Source organism: Prinia subflava, chromosome 27 (genome assembly GCF_021018805.1).
Source record: "Prinia subflava isolate CZ2003 ecotype Zambia chromosome 27, Cam_Psub_1.2, whole genome shotgun sequence".
NCBI lineage: Eukaryota > Metazoa > Chordata > Aves > Passeriformes > Cisticolidae > Prinia > Prinia subflava.
Window position 1 is genome coordinate 3,319,071 of NC_086273.1, and position 27,231 is coordinate 3,346,301.

General features: G+C 51.6%; 2 protein-coding genes across 2 annotated transcripts in view; one reads left to right on the forward strand and one right to left on the reverse strand.

Annotated features, from left to right (window-relative positions):
• Window positions 1–27,231, forward strand: part of LOC134562421 (olfactory receptor 14A16-like) — a 391,199-nt gene that overhangs the window by 99,775 nt on the left and 264,193 nt on the right. The window lies entirely within an intron of this gene.
• Window positions 2,511–3,461, reverse strand: LOC134562282 (olfactory receptor 14J1-like). Its single transcript, XM_063419668.1, has one exon. It carries the CDS (start codon window positions 3,441–3,443, stop codon window positions 2,511–2,513), a length of 933 nt encoding a protein of 310 aa, XP_063275738.1. The 5' UTR covers window positions 3,444–3,461.

The window sequence follows — 27,231 nt, forward strand, 5'->3', positions numbered from 1 at the left end:
ATCTATGGTCTCAGCCCCCTTCCCCCCTGTCCTTCTGCAGCGATGGGGAGGATAATGAAGGGTCTTTGGAACAACTGTCACAAGAGCTCAAATCCCGTTGATACCTGGGATCAGTGGACTCCTCACCTTCCTGTAACACCCTTGGAGCCACAAGAATTAGAACTCCTGGGTTCTGTAAAAATGGATTTTTGTGTTAATTTTGGTTACACAGGAAAAAATCATTCTAAAGCTTGGGATGTTTCTGCCTATCATCCTGCGTATAAGAATCAGACCTTTTGGTGCAATTACACTTTTGGCAGCCCTTCTAAATCCAGTAACGCCCCACTGTGGCTGCCATCAGGAATGTTTCTGATTTGTGGAGGTCAGGCCTGGGCTGCCTTCCCCTTTGCACATAAAGGGAGGTCCCTGTAGTTTGGGATGACTGACTGTGCTAACACCTAATGTGTCCGTGATCATACAGCACAAATATCCCTGCAGAATAAGGCACAGTCTGCATGCATTTGATGAATGCTGCGATGATGAATTGTCTTTGTGGTCTGTGACCCAGATGAACTGGGCCTCTGCTTTAGCCAGGACTGGCTGCAAAAAAAGCCTCAAGTCAATGAAATAATGTAGCCTGCTGGCTGACAAAGCAGACGAATGCCACCAGCTCAGCTTTATCAAATTTATTAACAGATGTTGACAGTGTAAGGTGTGCTACTTTGCAAAACCTCCTCCAGGCTCAGGGGCATGGATGTGAATATTTTGATAGAATGTGTTTTATGAATCTTTCTGATCACTCAGAATCTACCCATAAAAGCATACAACAGCTAAAGAATAGTGTGTTTAAACTAAAGGTAGAATCTGGACCTTGGCTAGATAATCTGTTTAATGGCTGGGGCTTGACACCTTGGCTAAAAGATTTTCTTAGGATAGGAGGCATGTAATTATTTTAATAATAATTTTATTACTTATGATACCTTGTTTGCTTCAATCTGTACAGACATTAATTATTAAGGCAATTAAATGAGTGGTTTTGATTGATACAGGAGGGGGAGATGTGCAAAAACACAAGACAGAGGTTAAAACAGACATAATTAGCATAGCTGGTTTGATAACCAAGATGCCATGGCAGGAACAAAGAGAGCTTTGAAGATTGCAGAAGATGGGATTCAACTTGCTTACGGGAAGAGAGGAGACTCAATATAACTTCTGCAAGCAAAGGATATTGTAAAATGTATGAGTTCTCTGTATGATCTTTATCCTGATTATTGTAGTGGAAAATTATTACCCTTCCTGAAATGGTGTATAAGCTTTCGAAAACTTCAGTAAAAATAAATTCTGATCACTGAATCAGTCTTCCTATTCCCTCTATCAATCATCAATAAGATAAAGCAAAGGAAATGCTCTGGGCAGTTTGGGGGTGGCTGCCAGGCAGCCCTGGCTCTGAGCAACAATGCCTGCAGTGGCACTGGAAACTCACAGCTCACTGAAAGAAACTTTCTGGCTGACTTCAGAGGCCACAACAAACCTGAATGGTTTCCCTCCCATCCCCCAGCCCTTCCTGGCCCCAGGGGCTGATGGCATTTGTGCTCACTCAGGTTCATCTCCCCACACCAACACCATGGGGGTGCTCACGCCTGCTCTGGGCAGTGCAAACAGGGGCTCCTGAGGCAGTGCTGCCGTGGCTGTGACTGCAAGGATGGAACACCTGTGTGAGCTGGGGGAGAGGCCAGGGCTGCAGAGGGAGGATGTTGTTGGCAGGTGCATGAGGACGCTCTGGGACGCTCCCCTGGGGTGTCCAGCGCAGTGGGGATGGATCAGCCCCTGCTCTGCTGCTCTTTCCCGTCTCCCCCAGGGACCTTGCAGAGCCCCAGCCATGCTGTTTGCCCCCAACCTGGCCACAGCCAGCCTGGGGCTGCTGACGGGGCTTTTCTGTGCTGAACATTGGCCTGGCCGTGTTGTGGAGAGAGCCTGGGCAAGGAGCCTGCAGCCCCCAGGCCCTGGCCTGAGGCGTCAGCGCTGCCCCAGCAGTGCCCATGGCCTGTCCCTGCTGCAGCCCCGGCACTGCCACCCCCAGCCCTGTGCCCGGCCCCGAGAGCACTCAGGCCCTACAGCAACAGCAGGGCCAGGAGGGCAGCGGGGCAGGGCCACGGCAGCAGCACTGGCAACACCAAGTGCTGCTGCTGCTGGGCACAGCTGCTGTGCCAGCACTGATCTGCCCCAGCTCTGCACACAGACATTGCTGCTGCAGCCACAGAGAAGGAAACAAAAGGGGGATCTTCAGTGAAAATTCTGTGGGAGATCCTTTAGTTTGTTTAAAGCCACTGAGGGTGCAGCTCCTCATTGACAAAGTCTGGGGCTACAGAGAATATGTAAAGAAACAAAATGACAAATGACACACAAATAATATTTTTTTGTGGAAAATATTGAAAAAGTAGAACACAGAAGAAGAACTTCCAAAATGAAAGCATCAAGTATTATCAAAGATGGCTTTTATTACAAGTGATTTGCAGAAATTGGCAGGCGGTTTAGTTTTTCTTAAGACGTCCAGTGATCAGTGTCCACACTGCAGCCTTGAGCTCCTGGTTCCTCAGGCTGTAGATGAGGGGGTTCAGGGCTGGAGGCACCACCGAGTACAGAACTGACACTGCCAGATCCAGGGATGGGGAGGAGATGGAGGGGGGCTTCAGGTAAGTTAAAAACCCAGTGCTGAGAATTAGGGATAGCACGGCCAGGTGAGGGAGGCAGGTGGAAAAGGCTTTGTGCCGTCCCTGCTCAGAGGGGATCCTCAGCACAGCCCTGAAGATCTGCACATAGGAGAAAACAATGAACACAAAACAGCCAAAAAATAGAAAAGCACTTAGCACAATGAGCCCAAGTTCTCTGAGTTTGGAGTGTGAGCAGGAGAGCTTGAGGATGTGTGGGATTTCACAGAAGAACTGGCCCAGAGCATTGCCCTGGCACAGGGGCAGGGAAAATGTATTGGCTGTGAGCAGCAGAGCATTGAGAAAGGCACTGGCCCAGGCAGCTGCTGCCATGTGGGCACAAGCTCTGCTGCCCAGGAGGGTCCTGTAGTGCAGGGGTTTGCAGATGGACACGTAGCGGTCGTAGCACATCACGGTCAGCAGGGCAAATTCTGATGTAATGAGAAAGGAAAAGAAAAACACCTGTGCAGCACATCCTTCATAGGAGATGTTCCTGGTGTCCCAGAGGGAATTGTGCATGGCTTTGGGGACAGTGGTGAGGATGGAGCCCAGGTCGCTGAGGGCCAGGTTGAGCAGGAAGAAGAACATGGGGCTGTGCAGGAGGTGGCCGCAGGCTACGGCGCTGATGATGAGGCCGTTGGCCAGGAGGGCAGCCAGGGAGATGGCCAGGAAGAGGCAGAAGTGCAGGAGCTGCAGCTGCCGCGTGTGTGCCAATGGCAGCAGGAGGAAGTGGCTGATGGAGCTGCTGTTGGACATTTGCTGTCTCTGCCCATGGAGTCCTGTTCAAGGAGGAGACAGTGATAAGTCAGGGGAGACTTTCCTGAGCAATGCCCAAGCCCTTCTCTCCCAGTCCTGCCCCTGCTGTGCTGTGCCACCCAATTTTCCTTTGCTCAGAGCCCTTCTTTCAGCCCCGTGCCTGGAGCTCTGCTGGGATCTGGTCCCATTGCTGTGATGAGCAGGGGCTCTGCCCATGGACACCGAGGGATCAGCTCTGCTCTGCAGCTGTGGGGTCATGGGAACAGGGACAGGGGTCAGTCCTGGGGCTGGACTTCATCAGCCCAAAGTTCTCCTGAGGCAGAGGAGCTTGGCAGCATCTCCTGTACCAAGGCTAAGGAACTGTGATGGCCAAAGAAACTTTGAGAGAGTTTACCGCTGTGCCCAGGGAGATCAGAGAGAACTGTCAGTGCAAGATCATTGGCTGTAACTCAGTGGAGGGCGAGGGGAGCTGCTCTGTCACTCCATCTGTCCCCAGCTGCCCTTTCTGAGATTCAGGACAGTCACTGTGTTCCCCTTAAAATCAGCCTGACACAGCTGAGAGCAGAGGGGCCACAGCAGAGCAAAGTGGCTCATCCTTTTTCAGAGTCTCAGCCCCACTCCTGGCCAAGGACACTCCTGTCCCCCAGTGTCCCCTGGAGGCAGCTCACAGCTTGGATGGCATCCCCAGGACACACCAGGGCTCCTGTCCATGGCACTGCTGGAGGAGAGTCAGCTCATTCCCATCCTGCCAGCCTGACCTGCCCAGAGCTCCCCGGGGCAGAGGGAGCTGGGACACCCCATTGCTGTGCTCAGCCTGCACAGGAGGAGCCCCAGGGCTGGGCCTGAGCCTGCAGCTGGAACTGCCATGCCCAGAGAGCCCCTCAGCAATGCCAGGAGCACCTGGGCAAGGCAAGGAGAGAGAGAGGCAGGCCCTGAGGAAAAGCCTTTCCCTGGCCAGCCCTGCACAGCCCCTGCCAGGCAGCAGCAGTGCAGGACAGTGGCCCTCAGGCCCTGGTCAGCAGGGAATGGGCACATGGCAGGAGAGATGCCCTTCATCTCTGCTGCTGCTCTGCCGGCCCAGGAGGGCACTGAGGGCCCCGAGTCCCCAGGCTGAGGGCTGTGCTGGCTGGGAGGGGACAGCAGAGCTGTGCTGCTCAGGGCAGTGTCTGCCCTGCAGGGCAGGGCCGGCAGGTGCCACATGTGCCCTGCAGCAGGGCTTCCCTCAGCACTGCCTCCCTCCCTCCCTGCCCAGGGCTCTGCTGCTGGAGCTGTCCCAGCCCGAGCTGTTCCTGTGGCCCCGGGCTCCTTCCCTGCCAGTGCTGCCAGAGCCCAGCCCAGCCCTGGGCCAGCTCTGCCCTGCAGCTGCTCGGGGCTGCAGGGATTAAAGAACAGCTCCCCCAGGCCTGGGCACCATGGAAAGGGGATGCTGGATGGATCTGGAGGCTGGGGAGGTGCAGGCACTTGCTGAGCTTCCCAGGAATCTTCAGCAAAATGGTTAAGAGCCTCAGCCCCTGCTTTGCCCTGCACAGCTGAGTTTCCATTGCCACCAAGCTGAGCCAGGGAAAACTGGGAGCACAGATTCAGGAAAGCAGAGACTCAAGTAGGAAACTCCTGCCCTGAATAAGTTTATGAAAACTCCCCTCAGAAATGACCTGGGCATGAGCTGGAGCTCTGAGCAGCCCTGGCACACACTGCACCCTCTCCACAGCAGCAGGACCTGCCCTGGCAGGAGTCACTCCTCGCACCCACAGCTCCCCTCCAGCATCCATAGGGAGCTCCCAGGCAGGTTGAGAGCTGCCCCTGGCAGGTGGCAGATGCCCTGGGCTGGCCAAGAGCCCTCAGGGCTGCAGCACCTGCTCTGCACCACAGCCCTGGGCAGCCCTGGCTGCAGCCCCAGCTTCAGCCCCTGCAGCCGTCCCTGGCAGCAGGAGCCGTCCTGCCCTGTCCCTCTGACGGTGCCCAGGGCAGCCCCGCTCTGGAGCACATCCTCCCCCAAAGCAGCAAGGGCAGCAGAGCCATCCTTACAGTCACCTCAGTGCTGTCCTGGCTCAGCCTGAGGAGATCCCTGCAGCCACAGACTTACCCTGTCACAAGTGGTGAACATTTCTGAACAGCAAAGCTGTGAATTTCCAAAAGTTGTAATGATTTCTCCATGAATGATATCAGAATTGTCCTTCCACTTTCCTTGAGCCTCTGCTTGCTTCAGTGCTCCCAGCTACCTCCAGAAACTTCCCTCAGCCCTGCTGGGCTGGAGAGGAGCTGCTCCTCAGAAGAAATGTCTTTTTAAAGCTCCTCCTGGTTTCCAAGAGCTGCCCCTGTTCTAGGAGCCCATCCCAGCTCAGCTGCACAGAAACAGCACAAGGACTTTAATGAGTCTCTTGAGGTTTCGTGTTGTTTACATGAGACACAGTCCCTGAGAGAGTGTTCAAAAAACTTCTCAAGAACTCAAAATGAAATTGAAATACTAAAGTTTCTTCAAGTTTTAATGGGTCCCACAGAGAAACATGACTGAGAAAGTGTCCCCAGGTTCCAGCTAGTGCAGAACACTGCAGGCAGTGATGACAGCTGGGGACAAACAAGACAAAGGTGTCTCTGATGCTGAGCAAACCTGGATGTGTGTCAGGAATGCCAAGGGCCAAGGCCTGAGCCCCAGCCCCTGCCAAGGCAGATCCTGTCCCTCCCTCCTTGCTCAGGGCTCTTCCCGGGCCACTGGGATGTGGGGATGTGCAATGCCAAGGGCAGCACCATGGGGCGGCCCCTGCCAGGCTGCTGAGCAGGGACAAGGAGGCAATGAGGCCCCAGGCCTGCAAGGGTCACTTGTCCCCTCCTGATGCCTCAGGCCCAGGGCCAGCAGCCATGGCCCAAGTGCTGCAGGAGTTGGCTGTGTCAGGGCCTTTCAGCTGCTGCCCATGCCTGTGCCCTGTGCAGCCCAGGCTGTGCTACGGTGTCCATGCCCTGCGCCTCTGTCCCTGCAGGCTGTCGGCATCCCCCGGCTGCCCCACCTGGCTGGGCCCTTCCTTTGCTGACAGCTCTGCGTCCTGCCTGCCTCTGCCTGGGCACACAGAGCCTTGGGCTGCTCCAGACTCCTGCTGGGGGATGTGTTGCACCTCAGCCCTGCCCTGGCAGGGAAATTCCTTTCTCCTCATGCCCCTGTTAAATCCAAGACCCAGCTGAGGGCTGAAAGGAAGGAAAGGATGGCACCACAACTTTCCATGTCCAACCCAGCAGGGATGTTACAGCTCTTTTAACACAATCCCTCCTTGCCAAGGGAAAAAAGGTTCATTTTATGCAGATACATTGCTTAAGCAAAGGAAAACTCCTTCCTCAGGCTCACCTGTCCTGCTCAGTCAGACACCTCAAGTTCCTCAGCAGAAGAGAATTCCAGAGTTCACATCGACTGGCACAGAAGGAGACGATTTCCCCCTTGACAGATGCTCCCATTTCAGTTTTTACATTCAGGCATCTCCAGTGCCTCTGTTTTGGTTTCCACTTGGAAATGCAAGTCCAGGAGCTCTGTTCATGCCCAGCCACAGCAGGTGACACAAGGACAGGGCACTGGCAGAGTGACATTTGCAGACAATGCCTTCAGTGAGCGCTGGGGGCTGGAACTGAGTGCAGAAAACACCTGGGGGCCTCCAAGGCACCAAGGCAAAAGGAACAAAGTTTCAGTTCTTGCCCTGCTAGGGAGAACCAAAATCTCTACTTTTCACCCCAAGGTTCCATTGCCAGGTGTTCTCCAGCCCCAAGAGGAGACCCCTGAGGGGCACTGAAATGAGCCCCTCCCTGTGGTGCAGGAGGGTTCAGGGCAGAGGAGGGGCTGCAGGAGCTGGGACACGGCTGAGATGCAGCTGCCCCAGCGGTGCCTCCGGGCTGGCAGGGCCGTGGTCACTCAGGGTCAGTGGCTGGTCAGTTCTGTTGGCTGGACACGGGTGTGGACACTTCCCTTGGAGCGTCTCCAGGGATGGAATGTTGGGGCTGTCCCTGTTGTGTCACACAGACGGGAAGGCTGGGGCTGCCCTGCTCCTGCCCCACCCAACAGCTCTGCCAGCGCCTGCAGGGGACACAAAGGCTGAGCCAAAGGGTGAGAATTGCACAATGGGCTGAGCTGGGAGGGAGCCACTGGGATCATGGAGTCCAAGCCCTGGCCCTGTCCAGGACAGCCCAACAATCCCAGCCTGTGCATCCCTGGGAGCGGTGTCCAAAGGCTCCTGGAGCTCTGGCAGCTTTGGGGCTGTGAGCATTCCCTGGGGAACCTGGTCAGTGCCTGAGCCCCTGTGGGGGAAGAAGCTTTTGCTGCTCTCCAGCCCAGCCCTGCCCTGGCCCAGCCCCAGCCCTTCCCTCGGGTGCTGTCCCTGCTCCCCCGGGGCAGAGGTCGGAGCTGCCCCCGCGCTGCCCCTCGGGAGGAGCCGCAGCCCCCGGGGAGCTCTGAGCTGCATCTGCTCTGCTGCAGCTGAACAAACCCAGCGCCCTCAGAGCTCCAGGGAAAGGTCCTGCCCTGGCTCAGGGCTTGGCCAGTGCCACCGGGAGAAAATCAACTTCAAACTTTTGCCCCACAACAGGGAGGAGCAGCAATTCTTGGATCAGAGAGTGGGGTGGAATGGCGTGTCACTGGTTGGATGGCACAGCCTGGCACGTCCCGGCTCGGTGGCACTCCCAGAGCCCCTTGGAGATGAGTGTCAGCTCCCACGGGGACAGCGCCGGCAACCGTGGCTTCACCAAGTCCTGAGCGGTGCCGGTGGCCACGGTGCTGATGGAGGTGGAGGCCGTGCTGGGCACGGGGCCCTGTCAGCCCCAGATCTGTGGGGCAGGGGCTGCACCCCCTCCCCAGGGTCCCCTGGCATGGGGTGACCCCTGTCCTCACCTGAGGGTCCTGCTGGAGGCACAGCCCAGGAACAGCCCTGGCAGCCCTGTGGTCATCTCTGAGATGTCAAGGACCAGGCAGAGCATGGACTGTGGAGGGAGAGGCCTGCAGAGGGGGGCAGGGCCTCAAGGGGATTCCAAAACCCTTTGGAAGCCCCTCAATCCCACTGCCTTGGGGATGCTGAAGGGAGCAGGATGCAGGGGGACCCAGACGTCCTCCCACCCAACTGCCTCGTGGTTGCCAGAGTATCTGGTACCTGGTTGGGAGCAGTGGTGGCTCCAGCAAGGAGGGGATCCTGTGCTTGTCTTCAGCAGGGGTCCTGGCCATGAGCTCTGGATCCCATCTGTGGTTTGGGATCCTGGCTGTGAGTTTGAGGTATCAGCTTTGGGCTTGAGGTCCTGGCTGTGGGCTCAGTGTTCCCCACCCTTCCTTCCTAGGGGTATCAGCCCCACTTAGTCCCCAGGTGTGCTGTCCATCTTCCAACTGCACTTCTTCCTGACCCTGGAGGATCTGAGCTGCTTCTTTCCCCCCAACCACCTCTGCACCATCAACAGGTCCTGCAGCCAGGTGGTGATGTCCAGGATCAGGTAGAGCCCCAGCCTGGCTCTGATGGCTGATTGGGGTTGTGTTCTCTTGGAGATGCAGCACTTAGACCCCTCTGCTGTCCCCATCAGGTTCTTCTTCCCCAGCTGGTGCAGACTGGGACAGTCCCACCATTTCCTGCTGCTGAATGACCGGGCCAGCCCTGTCCTGGACTACCCCATCATCGATCACCCTTTTGACCAGGTGCACCCTGCCATGCTGCCTCCTCCTTCTCCCCTTCCACCTCTTCCTCTCCCTCCTCCTCAATCTCTTCCCACCATTGCCTGTGGGACGTGGATCCTCTTCCCTGACTCACCTGCAGCTGATCATGGCCATCCCACAGTGGCCACGGGGTACCCCAGATTGCCCAGATGGGCACTGTGTCACACCCCTGGGACAGCCTGACAGCCCTCAGGACAGCTTGGAACCTGACAGGGCAGCCTGCTACCCACAGGGACAGCCCAGGATAACTGGGGACAGCCTGGCAGCCACTGCACAGCCTGACATCCCTGGGGACACCCCGCCACACACCTCTGCCTCCTGTCCCAGGCAGCTGCAAGGTGCTGCTGGTGGCTGTGGCACAGGTCTCACCTTGTGGGGACGTGGGTGGCAGCGGTGTCACCCCGGGGGTGTCCCCACAGGAGCTGCAGCACTTGTGGCACATCCCCGACATTGCCGACATCAGCACCGAGCAGGCGGCGAGCCGGGGGCGGCCCCGTGGAGAACCGGCTCGGCCCCCTCCCTGTGCTGGGGTGACTTGATGGTGCTTGTATCCCCAATGGTCTGTTCTGGTTGTGCTGGATATTGAGTTCTGTACCTTTGAGACTGGTTCTGAGAGCCAAGGGGGAGAAAGAAGCAGCGCTGAGTTTGTTTGCAGAAACAGCACTCCCTCCTGCACATTGCAGCTCCTGGACGGTGTTCGTCTGAGGCACGGACAGACTGCAGGACAGAGATTGCCTTTGCTTTCAGTCAGTTTGAGCTCGGTGAGGCAGAGAAGTTCCTTGGACTGTTTGTTTCCTTTTTTCTTGGGTCTGTTTCAACCTGTCCTGGCCTGAAAAACCCAGAGAGACACCGGGATCTCACACCTGTGGCCCACCAAGGCCTGGACCTCAGTATTTTCCAGCGCCAGTGGAACTGATAAGGGACTGAGTGAGACGAGATACACCCACAGCAAGGACTCTCTCAGTGTTACCATCTCTCTTCAGAGCAACGAGAGGTTTTATTGTTTCATATTATTCATTCTATATGTTTGTGGGCGCTTTGTTTGTTAAGTAAATAATTTTTTCCACTTTTATCTAAGGAGATTTTTTGTCCTGGACTAATCGGGGGAGGCCGTTTGGGTTTGACTCTCCAGAGTATCCTCATTCAGAGGTTTCCTCCCAAATTTGCCCTATACCAGGACAAATACATATTTATTGGTGCCCAGCGTGTCGCGTGGGAAAGTGGAAAAAATCATGTACTGATTGCATTTTGGTTGTATTTTGTGTGGGGATAAAGCAGTCAGTAGCCATGTTGCTGCTTGAATTCATAATGTCCTTTGTGGTGGAGTCCTTCTTATATTTCTGTTCCCTAGGCTTTTTTAAAGTTTTAATACCTTTATGGTCCCAAAATTTGTTTTCTTATCTGGAAATACCTTCAGTATTGTCCCTAACACATAACTTTTACACTAGCATGAATTAGTATAGCTCTCCTCTTGGTCTCAGTGATAAGGACTTATAAAAAGGTACTGGAGTTTGTGCCAGCTATGTTTCCTTTATGGTTTCCTCGTCCTACTCTGCATCCTAGTTCCAGCAGCATGTTTTGGGGATTTATTATTAATTGTACCTGAGTTGCTAGAGGAAGAGTAGGGTAAAAGTTTTGCAACCTTTCCTTTCCTTCTTTTTTGAATCTGTTACATCACTTTTGGAGAATGTTCATTTTCCCCTGAATGTTCAAGAGACCACCTTCCTGGTATTTCATCTGGTGAGCTTCCTCTGTATGGTCTGCAATTTCTCCAGAGTGAGTTCTGAGATTTCCAGATGGGCTGATGAGACCCCTGACCCAGCAGTAGACCCAGAAGTAGACCCAGGTGTGGAAAACCAGGAGTGGTGTGGAGAATGGGAGAGAACGGGCCGAACCTTGAAAGAATTTTCTGATCCCCAGCTCGGGAATTTTCATGTGAACAAATTCAGAACCCAGACAATGTGGGTAAATATCTGGAGGAGAACTGCCATGATGGCTCTAACGAGAAAAAGCTCATTGCAGTGAGCTGAGCCCTGGCATATGCTTATGGCACACTGCTGGATACTGTAAGGCAGCAGATGGAGGCAGGGGGGCAGGGAGATAAATCAGCAGCTACCCCAGTCCCTCAGGCTGCAGCCAACAGCCCAGCTACTCCTAGGCTGTAGCTAAACCAGACAGTGAGCCTAAGCCAGCAGCTAAATCAGACAGTGAGCCTAAGCCAGGAGATAAACCAGACAGTGAGCCTAAACCAGGAGTTAAACCAGACAGTGAGCCTAAACCAGCAGTTAAACCAGACAGTGAGCCCAAGACACTGGCAGTCACTGAATGAAAGAAGGGAAAGAAGCAAACACACAGAAAACCGACCAGTGGACAGTGATCCAGGTGAAGGACTCTCAATGCTTCCCGACCCCAAATCAGAGACCAAACCAAGTGACACAAGATCAGGAGCCACTTCTGAGTCCTTCTCCCTGATGGACCTTTGTGGCCTAAGGAAGGATTACACTCCATGACCTGATGAATCTATAATTAGTTGGTTAGTCCATCTTTGGGATGCTGCAGGCCAGGCTACAATTCTGGAGGGCACTGAAACGAGGCATTTGGGATCCCTGTCACAGGATCCCATTATCGACCAAGGAATGATGAGGGAGGCTCACCCTTGCAGTCTCTGGGAACGGGTCCTGGCAAGTGTGGCACAAAGATATCTGTGTGCAGACCATCTCTAGATGCAGCAAACCCAGTGGAAGAGCAGAGAACAAGGGATTCAAGGCTTGAGAGAAATGGCAGTGGCAGAGATTGTCTTCTCAGATGAGCTAAACACCAGGAACCCAGACTTGGTACCATGTACACCCGTGATGTGGGGAAAACTTGTACGACTTGGGCCACAAGAACACTCTTCTGCTTTAGCAATAATGAAGGGGGATGACACGGAGGAGACCGTGCTGGATATGGAGAAGAAGCTCTGAGCATCTGCAGATGCTGTGCATGGCCCAACACATGCAAGAATGGCAGCTGTGGAAACGCGTCTGCAGAAATGAGAAGACAAGAGAGAGGAGAACCACAGGAAAATCAGGGAGGAGATGAAAGAGGACATTCTCCAAATCTCTGCAGTACAGATCAGAGGTTCTGGCACCAAACAAAGAAATTGCCCAGACAGGGAGAGAAGGGGCACCCCATGAGCTGACCTGTGGTCCCTCCTGCGTGATTCTGGGGAAGACATGAGGAGATGGGATGGAAAATCTCCTGCTGCTCTGACACAATGGCTACATGAATGGTTGGAAGGTAAGACCCAGAGAAGAAGTTCCAACAAGAAGGAACCTGTTCCCGTTACCCAGGGAAAGAAGGATGACCAGGCTTAGAGGTTCCCTGCCTCTAGCCAGGTAGAGGCTAGGAAAAAACTGGTTTTAGATTGTGTGGATTCATTGGCCTGGCACATCAGAACTACAAAAATATGAGACCTTGGTTGACACTGGTGTGCAGTGCACATTAATCCCATCCAGACATGTAGGGACAGAATCTGTTTCTATTGCTGGCATGACAGGGGGATCACAGGATTTTACTTTGGTAGAAGCTGATGTGAGCCTGACTGGAAATGAGTGGAAGAAACACGCTATTGTGACTGGCCCAGAGACCCCATATATTTTGGGCCTAGACTTCCTCCAAAATGGGTATTACAAAGACCCAAAGGGACTCAAGTGGGTGTTTGGGATAGCGGCTGTAGAGACAGAGGGTGTTAAGCAATTGAACACCTTGCCTGGACTATCAGAGAACCCATCTGCAGCAGGACTCCTGAAGGGGGAAGAACAACGAGTGCCAATTGCCACTTCAACAGTGCATCCCTGACAGTACAGAACAACTGGAGATGCTGTGATCCCCATGCACAAGATGATCCGAGAGCTGGAGAGCCAAGGGGTGGTCAGCAAAACACACTCACCCTTCAACAGCCCCATCTGGCCTGTGTGCAAATCTGACAGAGAATGGAGATTGACTGTGGACTGTCATGCCTTGAATGAAGTGACTCCACCACTGAGCGCTGCTGTGCCAGACATGTTGGAGCTCCAGTAGGAGCTGCAGTCCAAGGCAGCCAAGTGGTGCTATTGACATTGCCAAGGCATTTTTCTCCATTCCTCTGGCAGCAGAATGCAGGCCTCAGTTTGCCTTCCCGTGGAGGGGAGTGCAGGACACCTGGAACCGACTGCCCCAGGGGTGGAAGCACAGTCCCACCACCTGCCATGGACTGATTGAGACTGCACTGGAAAAGGGGGAGGCTCCAGAACATCTGCAGGATGTCGATGACATCACTGTGGGGGGGAACACTGCAGCTGAAGTGTTTGAGAAAGGAGAGAAGATCATCCAGATTCTCCTTCAAGCCGGTTTCATTAAGAAGAGCTAAGTTAAAGGACCTGCTTGAGAGATCCAGTTACTGGGGAAAAAGTGGGAAGATGGGCAGCATCAGATTCCCACTGAGGTCATCAACAAGATCACAGCAACATCTCCACCAACCAACAAGAAGGAAACACAAGCTCTGCTGGATGCTATAGGTTTTTGAGAATGCACATTCCTGAGTACAGCCAGATTATGAGCCCTCTCTACCTGGTCACCCACAAGAAGAACGATTTCCACTGGGGCCCTGAACAGCAGCAAGCCTTTGCCCAGATCAAGCAGGAGATCGCTCATGCAGTAGCCCTTGGCCCAGTCAGGACAGGACCAGAGGTGAAGAACGTGCTCTACTCTGCAGCTGGGAACCATGGCCTGTCCTGGAGCCTTTGGCAGAAGGTGCCTGGGGAGACTTGAGGCCGACCACTGGCATTCTGGAGCTGAAGCTACAGAGGGTCTGAAGCCAACTACACTCCAACAGAGAAGGAAATTTTAGCAGCCTATGAAGGAGTCCAAGACACCTCAGAGGTGACTGGCACTGAAACACAACTCCTCCTGCACCCTGACTACCAGTGCTGGGGTGGATATTCAAAGCAGAGGTTCCCTCTACCCACCATGCCACCAATGCCACATGGAGGAAATGGATTGCTCTCATCACACAGCACACCCGTACTGGAAAACTGAATGGCCCTGGGATTTTGGTGATAATTACACATTGTCCTGAAGATGAAAACTTCACTCTCACTGATGAAGAGGAACAAGAGAGCAGATGACATGTGCCGAAGAAGCTCCACCGTATAACCAACTGCCAGCAGAAGAAACACATTATGCTCTTTTTATAGATGGTTCTTGTTGCATTTAGGGATTAAAGGAAAGTGGAAAGCTGTTACATCCCCCTGGGGAAATGGTTTCTTCTCCCTCAGGGACCCCTGGAACTCCTGTCATGTAGTCTGACCCTTCCTTCCCCTTCTGACCCCATTGGCTGTGTGCCAGCTCGCCCCTCCCTCAGAATCCCTGAGAAAAGACCCCTGTCCCCCGGGACCTCGCTCTCTCTCTCCTGGGACACCAACCTGGAATAAAGCAGCAAAAAGGGTGAGAGCCTCTTTTGAATCCTTATCCTGTCTTTCTTGATATAATCCTCCTAGGCCTGAGAAGGGCTGAGCTAGCTGAGACCCTTGAGGGGAATAAGGAGGGTTAAAATATCAATTGGCCCCCAACCTGGGTTTAAATATAGAAACCCATGCGGAGCTGGAGACCTTTCAGGGTCTTATAAGCTTTTTGGGAAGTTCAATTACCCTAGCCACTTTGGCCACATGTTGTTGCTATAGGTGGGTAGGGATAAGCTCGTAGCTTGTGGTTGCCCAGCCATGAGTGAGCTAAAAGACAGGACCTTCAGTTGCTTCTGACTCAGCATATGATACCACGGACCAGGTAAAGACCTCCGTTTGATCGGTACCGCAAACTGGGAGGGCGTCATTTTACCTTTGCAAGTAGCAGCGGGTGGATTTTAGGACCCAGCGGCGGGGATTTTTTTTTCTTTTTTTTCTTTCGTTTCTGATTGCCGCAGCCCGCGGGCCCATGGAGTGGCTCCGCATAGGAAGCCCTGCTTTTCGGGGAAACCCCGGCCAGGGCAGATATCCCATCGGCCAAGCAAGGCTGCGGGGACCCCCCGGTGCCACCGGGGCTGGAGAAACGGCGCGAATACGCGACCGCAGCCCCCGAGTTTTCCCCGCCTGTTCTCTCTGGTTATAGGAGACACAGGAGTTACATACAGCTGACTGTAGCAGCTGGAGGCTGGATTTTGAGCTAATAGCTTTCAATAATATCGAATCATGGGCATACAGCTATCGGCTCCTCAAAAGAGTATAATAAAACAACTCCAGGACCTTTTAATTAACGTTAAAATTTCCAAAAGACTGCAAAAACGTTTTGTTTGTTGGTTAGAACGTGAATTTACTGAAGCTGAATTGTTACAGATAGATACAGTTCCCTTTTGGGACCAAGTGGGTACTGTGATCACAGATAAAGTCCAAAATAATGATCACGCCGCTTCTGTATTTATCCCAATATTTTTGCAAGCTCGTAAACATCTTTTAGAGTTAAGCAAACCCAGCCAGGAGCAAAAACTTACCCCATGTAATCCTCCCTCTGATCCACCTTTATACCCGGGTTTACCTTTGTCCCAGGATCCTTTTAACAAAGACAGTTTCTCTCCCCATGATCTCGGTGGGGGGGCAGCGGCGGCCCGGGACATCTGCCAGGCTGCAGAGCCTCTGAGGAAATCCCTCCATGTGGCAGATAATAATGGCGGCTGCCATGTGCCCCGACCTTCCCCCCACAACCCCTTCCCTCCCCTACCGCCTCCCCCTGCCCCCGCCCCCACCCCATACCCCTGTGCCAACCCCTGCTGGCCTCCGGCAGCCCCACCCCACCCCTCCTCCCCCTGCCTCCTTCCCGGCTGTTGCGGCGGCTCAGAAGGGGCCGGCCCCCCCTCCCTCTGCCTCCCTGGCAGCAGGGAGAGGGCCGCCCCCTCCCCCCTGCTCAGCCACGGTGGGGGGTATGATTGCCACACAGCGGGGGGAGGGGGACAGCCTGGGTTGCCCAGCCAGCCCGGAGAGAGCATGCCTCCTCTCCCCAACTCCCAAGGGACTGCAAACCTAGTAACTTCAGCGTCCCCGGGCACAGGGATAGCAGCAACAGTTTCCAGACCCTTGGCAAATGCAGATGAACACATTTTCTCTGTTGCTCCTGTTACATATGTAGGTAGAAGGCAAGGTTCTAGGCAATTCCAGCCACTCTCTTACCAAGACAAGAAAGAACTATGCAAAGTACAACGTGAGTTTGGCAGGGACACCCCCATCTTTAAAGGGATGTTTAGAGCCACATTTGATTCTAATGAAATGGTTCCTAGTGATATTAAGGACTTATTCAGATGTCTGTTATCTCGCTCAGAGTATGATCTGTGGGACAATATGTGGAAAAGAGCTTTAAGAACACTTTTACAGGAGATTCAGCAAAACCCTAATATGGCTAAGGACACTGAAAATAATGATATTACATTTGAACATCTGTGTGGTGAAGGTGCCTGGGCTTGCCCCGAAAAACAAACCCGAGTATTATCCAAACCAATTTTACTTAGGATTAGCAATGTTGCAGAGAAAATGTTTTATCAGCTACCATCAAGGGAAGGGAAAGGAAGTTATGTCAATGTTAAACAATTTGCTACGGAGAATTTCTTACAGTTTGTGGATCGTCTGAGGACACAGGTGGAACACCAAATACCAGATCCCGTGGTGCAGGCAGAGCTGATCAAAGAGATGGCTCAAAGAAATGCTAATGAGACCTGTCGTAGAATTATCCTCACTCTCCCCTTAGACCCTCCACCTACTCTGTCCCAGATGATAGAAGCTTGTTCCAGACAGGCAGAAATGTTCTGCACATCTGAAAGACACCCTGGAACAACACACTCACAGCATACAGCCCCTGCTGGACCACACCCCAGCAGGCAACAGATGCCACCAGACCAGCTGCAGCGCATCATCTGCCTCCGCTGCAGGAAACCAGAACACTTCGCCAGATCCTGCCCTCAGACCCAGAAGCAGAAGAAATTCAACAAACAAAAAAACTGAATTTACAGCGCGTGCCCGCTGTTGACACTACAACGCGCAAAGATATAAATATAGCGGGACTCACATTGGCAAAAGCTTCTCTCTTAAAGAAAAAGGGGGGGGAGGGCAGGTCACGGGGTGGGGAGGTGCAGAAAAATGTAAATGTTAAATGCTCAACTAACAAGGTTTGGCAGCCACTTGGCCGTTTTAGACTTGTAACTACCAAAGGTTTCCATTTCAGATCTACTGAGTGGATGGTTATAACAGTTGACCTGTCTAACATCTCACAGGACCTGACGGTTTACCACATGGGATTGGACAGTGAGTATTTTGTTATTGGGGACACGGCACACACACCCTTGGAAATTGAGATAGCTCCCATGACCATAAAGGGAAAAATAATAGGCCTCATGTTGTTGGCTCGTTGTATGCACCCACCCTTTTATCTGGTAGCGGGGCAAATTCTTGTCCAAGCCATTCCGGTTCCAGCAGAGATCACAGCAGACGGTAAATCACCAGAGGTCTACTGGACAGAGGTGGTGGGGGAACCTAAACCCTCTATGAGGTGCAACATTATTTGTGGACAAGAGCGCCTCCCAGTGGTAGGACTCCTTGACATGGGCACAGACATTACTCTTCTGCCACAAAGCATGTGGCCTTCGAACTGGGAATTAGAGCCGGTGGCAGGTAAACTTCAGGGCATAGGAGGAATCTCAATGGCAAGGATTTCGAAAAACGTGGTGCAAATTGAGGGACCTGATGGAAAGGTGGCGAATGTCCGTCCTTTCGTAGCAGATTATAAGGCCCCACTGTGGGGGAGGGACACCATGTCTCAGTGGGGAGTCCAATTGGTCATTCCTAAAACACCCCAGGATTTTTGCAAGTAGCCACTGTGGAGAGCCCTACCCAGAAGTTAAAGTGGTTGGAAAACACCCCCAGATGGGTAGCACAGTGGCCTTTGAGTAAAGAAAAGCTCAAGGCGCTGGAAAAACTCGTGGAAGAGCAATTGGCTCAGGGACATATTGTGGAGACAACTAGCCCCTGGAATTTCCCAATCTTTGTGATAAAGAAACCGGGAAAGGACAAGTGGAGGTTGCTCCATGATCTAAGAGAAATTAATAAAATAGTAGAAGACATGGGACCCCTCCAACCAGGGATGCCCACTCCAACAATGCTCCCCCGAGATTGGAAATTGGCTGTCTTAGACATCAAGGACTGTTTTTTCCAAATTCCATTGCACCCTGAAGATGCCCCTAGGTTTGCCTTCTCAGTTCCCACTGTCAATAGACAGGCCCCAATGAAGCGTTATCACTGGAGGGTCCTTCCCCAGGGTCTCAAATCGAGTCCTTTCATATGCCAACAATATGTAGCCTCATTACTGTCTCCAATATGCGCACAGAGAAAAGAAGCCATCATCCTTCACTACATGGATGATGTGCTAGTGTGTGGCCCCAATGACTCTATACTCCAACACACGCTTGACCTAGTGGTTAAAGTTTTAACCTCTGCTGGATTTCAATTACAGGAGGACAAGGTTCAAAGGATGCCACCTTGGAAATACCTGGGCTTGCAAATCAGTGCAAGGACTGTTGTTCCACAGAGCTTAGAAATTGGTTGCAATCCAAAAACTCTAGCAGATCTCCACTCCCTGTGTGGGTCTTTGAATTGGGTAAGACCCTGGCTAGGCCTCACAAATCAAGATCTAGAACCCCTCTTCAATTTATTGAAGGGGGAGAAGGAGCTGACGTCTCCCAGGGAGCTGACCCCAGAGGCGAAGACAGCAATCGAAAAGGTACAAAAAGCCTTGTCAGAGAGACAGGCTCACCGGTGTGAGCCAAAGGTGCCTTTCCAGTTCATTGTTCTAGGAAAACTGCCACACCTGCATGGCTTGATCTTTCAATGGATCGAGGAAGAGAAAGATTCACTGTTAATAATAGAGTGGGTTTTCCTCTCCCACCAAAGATCCAAGACCATCACAGAGCCACAGGAGCTGATAGCGCAGCTGATTCGGAAGGCCAGGGTAAGATTGTGTGAATTGGCAGGTTGTGACTTTGCATGTATTCACCTCCCGGTCAGACTTTCAGAGGAGGGAAAGAACTCTCCTGAGAGATTGACCAAAGAGATGTTTGAGCATTTGCTGCAGAGTAATGCCAGTCTCCAATTATCTCTGGACAGCTACAGGGGACAAATATCAGTCCATGCCCCGTCCCACAAGTTGTTCAATGAGGAATTCCACCTCATTCCTCATGAGAAAAGGAGTCAGAGACCACTCAAAGCTCTCACAGTCTTCACAGACGCATCGGGGGCTTCCAACAAGTCCGTCATGACTTGGAGGAACCCACGGACTCAGCATTGGGAAGCTGATGTCGAGTTTGTGGAGGGATCCCCCCAAGTGGCTGAACTGGCCGCAGTGGTAAGAGCTTTTGAGAAGTTCTCAGAACCAATCAATTTGGTAACTGACTCTGCCTATGTGGCGGGAGTAGTGTCCAGAGCGGAGCAGGCTGTGCTCAAAGAAATAGAGAATGAACATCTCTTCAGATTGCTTTCAAGGCTAATCTATTTGGTTTCTCATCGACAGCACCCGTTTTACGTGATGCATGTGAGGTCACACACTGATTTGCCAGGTGAGATCGCAGAGGGGAATCGCCAGGCAGACTCCCTTGCTGCTCCAGTTGAAAAGGCACATCTCCCTGATGTCTTCCAGCAGGCAAAACTGAGTCACCAACATTACCATCAAAATGTGCCAGCCCTGATCCGACAATTCCAGCTAACACGGAGCCAGGCTCGAGCCATTGTAGGTACCTGTCCGAACTGCCAGCTCCAGGTCATGCCATCGATGGGCATGGGGGTTAACCCCAGAGGCCTGGGCAGCTGTGAGGTATGGCAAACAGACATCACACACATGCCTAGTTTTGGTCGCCTCAAATATGTTCATGTGAGCATTGACACATATTCAGGTGCAGTGTATGCCTCTGCCCACGCAGGAGAAAAATCCATACATGCCAAGCAACACCTAGTGCAAGCCTTTGCAGTGTTGGGAATTCCAAAAACAATCAAAACTGATAACGGCCCAGGGTATGTGTCCAAGGAGTTCCTAGAATTTGTCCAGCAGTGGGGAGTGGAGCATAAAACTGGCATCCCTCACTCCCCCACAGGTCAAGCTGTGATCGAGCGTGCACACCAGACGCTCAAACAGGTTCTGGCTAGGCAGAACTCCTCGGCTTCGTGGATGACACCACAGCAGAAGCTCTGCAAAGCCATGTTCACCATCAATTTTCTGAACTGTTCATTTGAAAACATGAGTCCACCTGTGGTACGTCATTTTAATAGTGGTAATCAGTTTAAATTGTCTCAGCGTCCACCGGTTTTGATTAGGGATCCTGAAACTTGGGAAACCAGAGGTCCCTATGAGCTGGTGATCTGGGGTCGTGGCTATGCATGTGTGGCTACTCCCTCAGGCCCTCGGTGGATTCCCCAGAAGTGGGTGAAACCTTTTGTCCCCAAAAATCCAGCTCCAGCAGAAGGGGACGAGAAGCAAGTGACTGATGCTTCGAAGAGAAGACGCCGCCGGATGGAAGAGAAAGAACCTCCTTAGAGGTGGATTCCTTCTGGCAGAAACAGGAACCTTTTAACATGTTTTAAAAATGTTTATTTTTCCCTTCTAGAGAAAACCTACCTCCCACTCAACCCTATGATGAACCCCATCCAAGTTGTCATCCTGCTAATGCTGAACAGTCTGGCAGCTACATGGATCATCCCTCAACCACGTCAGAATGTCTGGGTAACCCTGGCACAGACACTTCAGCAAGAAAACATATGTTTGTCCACTGCAGCAGCTAAGAATCCTATGTCTACCTGTCTGGTAGGAATTCCTTTGCAGGCTGGGGAATTTCCAGCAGGCTTGGACAAATACAAGTCCAACAAAATTCCAGAGGCACACACCCCACAACCACACAAAGATCATCAAAAGCAAGGTGTGTTCGCCATGAACCCCTTAGCAGAATGGGTGCAGGGTTTGCCCAGGGTAGCTCATGAACCCCAGGAGTTAGAACTATTGGGTTCCTCCCCTGCCACATACTGCATCCAGTTCTCTATCATCCCAATACCCCGTAACACTGACGAGTACCACCTTATAAAGCAGTTCCGGGGAGAATTTACTGCAAAGAGGTGGTCTCATAATATAAGCCACATTGCACCAGACAACCCATCTCACTCCAAACCCAGAAGCCTCCCTAGAGGATTGTTCTTGGTTTGTGGGGATCGGGCATGGGCAGGAATTCCATCCCGGCTTTTCGGAGGGCCATGTACCATAGGGCGATTGTCCGTGTTGACACCCAACCAAACTTTAATTCGTGAATGGACACACAAAAACAAATCGGCTGACAAAATTCAAAAAAGGAGTGCTGACAATTTGGACCCAAATTGTAATTCAGACATTTTTCATTGGGCAAAGTCAAAAAGAGTTGCTGTATCCCTGTTTCTTCCGTGGGTAGCAGCAGCCAAAGCTCTAGGTGAATTGGGCCACCTAGAGTGCTGGGTAGTCAAGCAAGCTAATTTAACATCCATCGCCATCAGCTCCCTCCTAGAAGACGAGGAGATTACCAGACAGGCCACCATCCAGAACCGTGCTGCAATCGATTATCTTTTTCTATTGCATGGACATGAATGCCAGAAATTTGAAGGACTCTGTTGCATGAATTTGTCCTCAAAGGCTCCAAACATCCATGCTGCCCTCCGAAGCATGAACAACATGATCGGACAAGTGAAGCAAGAATCAGAAGATTGGATCAAGGAACTGTTCAAGGGCTGGGGATTCACTGGGTGGTGGACTTCTGTAGTCAAAACAATTTTGTTACTTTTTGTTATCCTTTTCCTTGTAACCATAGCGTTCGGGATCCTACGCTGTTTGATTTTCAAGGCTATTAATGGCCTCATATCTTCTACCTCAGAAGTCAACCATATAGAGTTGGCAACCCTAAAGCGATCTGGTCTCCCTACCAACCATAAGTGGTGGGAAAACCCACACTCCGTGTCAAACAGAATTTGAGAATTTCTCTCAGTATCTTTTTAAACAAAAAAAGGAGGAGATGTTACATCCCCCTGGGGAAATGGTTTCTTCTCCCTCAGGGACCCCTGGAACTCCTGTCATGTAGTCTGACCCTTCCTTCCCCTTCTGACCCCATTGGCTGTGTGCCAGCTCGCCCCTCCCTCAGAATCCCTGAGAAAAGACCCCTGTCCCCCGGGACCTCGCTCTCTCTCTCCTGGGACACCAACCTGGAATAAAGCAGCAAAAAGGGTGAGAGCCTCTTTTGAATCCTTATCCTGTCTTTCTTGATATAATCCTCCTAGGCCTGAGAAGGGCTGAGCTAGCTGAGACCCTTGAGGGGAATAAGGAGGATTAAAATATCAGAAAGCAGCTGTATGGAGCCCCACAGGACAGGTTGCATAAGGTACTAAAGGAGAAGTGGGTCAAGACAACTGGCTGAACTCAAGGCTGTTCAATTGGCCCTGGACAAATGAAAAGAGAGAAGTGGGCAAAGCTCTACCTCTACACTTATTCATGGATGGTGGCCAATGCTCTGTGGGGATGGCTGGAGAAGTGGAAAAAGGCTAACTGGCAGCACAGGGGAAAAAGAATCTCGGCTGCTGAAAGACATCACTACCAGGGTAGAGAAACTACCTGTGAAGGTCTGTCATGTTGATGCCCATGTCCCCAAGAGTAGAGATAATGAGGAGCACCGAAACAATGAGCAGGTGGATCAGGCTGCAAAGACAGGGGGCTCAAAGATAGACTTAGATTTGGAACACAAGGGAGAGTTGTTCCTAGCTCTATGGGCCCATCATGCCTCAGGTCATCAGGGCAGAGATGCCACCTATAAGTGGGCACGAGACCGAGGGGTGGATCTAACCATGGACAGCATTTCTCAGGTTATCCATGACTGTGAGACGTGTGCTGCAATCAAGCAGGACAAGCGGGTGAAGCCCCTATGGTATGGTGGGCAGTGGTCCAAATACAGGTATGGGCAGGCCTGGCAGATTGATTCTATTGCACTGCCCCAGACACACCAAGGTAAGCACTAAGTGCTCACAATGGTAGAAACCACCACGAGATGGCTGGAGACCTACCCTGTGCCTCATGCTACAGCCATAACACCATTCTAGGCCTTGAAAAGCAAGTTCTTTGGTTCTTTGGAGGCATGGTACCCTTGAGAGGATTGAGTCACACAATGGGACTCATTTCAAGAACAGCCTTATCAACACCTGGGCTAGGGAACATGGCACTGAGTGGGTGTACCATATCCCCTACCATGCACCAGCTGCAGGCAAAGTGGAGAGGCACAATGAACTGTTAAAAACCACCTTGAAAGCATTGGGTGGGGGTTCTTTCAAAAATTGGGAGCAGCATCTAGCAAAGGCCACATGGTTAGTTAACACCTGAGACTCCACCAACAGAGCAGGCCCTGCCCAGTCTGAGCTCCTGCATACAGTAAATGAGGATAAACTCCCAGTGGTGCATGTCAGAGGTTTGTTAGGGAAGACAATTTGGATCAATTCTACCTCAAGTACAGACAAACCCATCTGTGGAATTGTCTTTGCTCAGGGACCAGGTTGCACATGGTGCATAATGCAGAAAGATGGAACAACACGATGGGTACCTCAGGGAGATCTGATTGTTGGGTGAGAACCATGTGTAAATATCAATGTTTGCTGAATGTCACTAGCATTGCCTCTTTATAACTGTATACTATTTTATAAAGATATATGTATGTATAATGTATGTGTTTGTATTGCTAGGTTTTACATTACTTTTGGTAGTAAGTTGACGATCTGGGGATGAAGGTTAGAATGTCCTGGGGTGACTTGATGGTGCTTGTATCCCCAATGGTCTGTTCTGGTTGTGCTGTGTATTGAGTTCTGCACCTTTCAGACTGGTTCTGAGAGCCAAGGGCGAGAAAGAAGCAGCACTGAGTTTGTTTGGAGAAACAGCACTCCCTCCTCTGCATTGTTCTCAGGGCTGTGTTCATCTGAAGCACGGACAGACTGCAGGACAGAGATTGCCTTTGCTCTTAATTAGTTTTAGCTAGCTGAGGCAGAAAAAAATTCCTGGACTGTTTTTTTTTCTTCTTTTTTTTTTTTCCTTGGGACTTTGTACACCTGCTCTGGATGTTACAAAGCCTTTTATTTACAAAAATGGTGAATACACAAAATACAAATGCATATTCATACCCCTGTCACTTTCTCTTCTCCACTTCCTATGCTAATTGACACAAAGGCGATTAAGCATGTGTAGTTTGTTCCCTGAAATGGGTCAGGGGTCCTTTTGTGAGGAGTGGTCACCAAAAGGAGGAAGTAAAACGAGTCTTCCTCGTTCTAAACTTTCAGCCTTTTCAATGCAGATATGATTGATGGGTGGTAGAACTCCCTGTTTCCTGTTTTCCAGGGCTATTTCAGTGGGTTTCTGGAAACAGGAGGTCTGGGGTTGTATTGATTAGTTTCTCTGTTTGACAAGCAATGAGTTATTAAATCTGGGGTATCTTATCTTAAATCCAGTTTCTTTTAACCATCCTCTAACTTTTAACTGATTTCAGCAAAGCTTATCTATTCATTTCAGCTAAATCAGCAATATCTATTATTAACTGTAACCTTAGCATTTCTCAAATCTTCAAAATTAGTGTCTCATCACCAGTCCCTGGGGAGCCTTGGGCACTCCCTGCCCTCAGTGGGGCCTAGGGATGCTCCAAGGGACTTGGAGTTTTGCTTCTGACTCCTTGAGCAGCTTCTGCAACCTTCTCTCAGTGCCTGGGGGTTCTGGACTCAGCCCCAAATCCAGTGTGGGGCTGAGGAAAATACAGAAAGCCCTCCGGGGCTCCTTGTCCTCCTTGAATTTTCTTCAAGTCTCCAGGGCTTGTGCAGCTGATTGAAGCCACTTTGTCATTCTCTTAAGGAGGAAGTTTTCAAAGTGAACCTCCTGATTTTTTTTTCCCTAATTAAGGGCACTTGTTTTTTTTTCCAGTTCATCAAAGAGGTGACAGATGTGTTCCCCAAGTGATCTCGATGCTGAATGTCTCCTTAGCAGGCCTGGGCACAGAGAAGGCTGAGCCTCTCTTGGGCTGACCCTGTTTGGACACCCTGCTCCTCACCCCATCCTCACCATGTCTGACATCGCCCACCTGGGACTGACATCACAAAACATTAAAAAATTATGAATTTTTCTTTTGGAAAAAATCTAATTAATCATTAAAAGTATATTTACATTTATGTCATTTATTATCATATTCTTCTAAATTTTCATTACCTAATATTTATATTTATATAAAAATCTATATATTTTTAACATTAAAAGTCATTTTTTATAAGTAACATAACTCCCTTCATTAATTCATTGACCACTATTGGCTATTGATTTTTCCCTCTTCATGCTTAACTAGCTTTAATTTTAGTCCTTTTGTCATCTTTTTTACAATTTTTGTCATTTTCTCCGACATGGTAAAAGGGCCAAATTTGGGGTCCTTGGTGACATTTCTGGGGAACATTTGTGGCAGTTTTGGGTCTTGGGAGGAAATTTAGACACAACGTGAGGGTCTGGAGGATACTTGGTGGAGCGTCTGCTCCTCACGCCCAGCATCACCAAGTCTGACATCGCCCACCTGGGACTCAAATGCCAAAAAAAACCAAACCAAACTTTTCTTTTAAAATAATAATTAAGTAATAAAATTCAAATTGGATATTATTTTATAAAAAATTATTCTGTGTTTTATTACTTATTATATTTTTTAAAATCTATACATTTTAGGAACCAAAAAAGTTATTAGTCTTTGTTTCTAAGTAACACAATTCCCTTCATTAATTTGTTGACCACTACTGACTATTGATTTCTCCCTCTTTATATTAGTTAGTACATTTTTTTTCCCTTTTGTCATCTTTTTTATCATGTTCTCAGGCAGAGTAAAAGAGGCCACTTTGGGAACCACGGAGACATTTCTGGGGCACATTTGGGGCAGTTTTGCAGCTGGGGAGGGAATTTGGAGAGAACTTGAGGGTCTGGAGGACACTTGGGGGAGCCGGGTGGGCACTTGCAGGGGCCCTTAGGGATTCTGTCGGACAATTCGGGGTCCGGGGGAGCACTTGGGGCTCCAGGGGGCACTCGGAGGTCAGGGAGGGGAATCTGGGGGCCCTTCGGGGTCCGGGCGGGCACTTGGGGGGCTCTGAGGGGGCTCTCTGGGGCGCGGGGCATGATGGGAGTTGTAGGCGCGGGTAGGACACGGTTGAACGGGGCCGCGGAGCATCACGGGAGTTCAAAGCACAGCTCCAATGGCTCTCGGGGCGCGGGGCATGCTGGGAGATGAAGTCACGGCTGGAATAGGCGTCTACCGGCGCCGCGGAGCATGCTGGGAGCTGTAGTCCCGGAAGTGGCTCGAACAGGGCGTTTGGGGATTGGGGAAGGCACTTGGGGGACACTTTTGTGTCCGAGCCGCCACTTGAGGTCCTCGGGAGGAACGTACACGGGTCGGGAGCGCTTCGGGGGAACTTGGTAAGCTCTGACCGGGCTCTTTAGAGCGCGGGGCACGGAAGGAGCTTTAGGTGCTGAACTGTGTTATGGGGGGATCTGAGGCCGCGGGGGACGATAGGAGATGAATTCCCAGTGGGGTTGGGAGCCCATAGACACAGGGGATCCGGGGACGCTTTTGGAGGGTCCCGAAGGGGCGCGGAGGGGGCACTTACAGATCCTGGAGGGTCTGGGGGAGACTTACGGGACAAAGGAATGGCGGATACCGGGAGAAAAGCGGGGGGGGGGGGGGGGGGGGGGGGGTGTCTGTGGAGCGCGGGGCATGACGGGCGTTGTAGTCCCACCTGCAATGGGGCTCAATTGGGCCGCGGGGCATGATGGGAGATGAAGGCAAAAAGAAACATGGCGCCGACATCAGGCACCGCCCCGAGGCCGCGGTCCGCGGCGCTGATTGGCTGCGGGGGGTGATGGGCGGGAGCCTCAGCAAATGGGGAGCAGCGGCGGCGGCGAGAACAGCCCATTCAACCACTCCAGTGCCTCCCAGTACAGCCCAGTTCAGGCCCAGTACAGCCCAATACAACCGCAGTGCCCCTCCAGACCCTACCAGGATACCCCAGCTGCTCCTAATACACC

Excerpts from the sequence above, each read along its gene's own strand:
- LOC134562282 (XM_063419668.1), bottom strand. The coding sequence starts at position 3,443 with ATGTCCAACAGCAGCTCCATCAGCCACTTCCTCCTGCTGCCATTGGCA.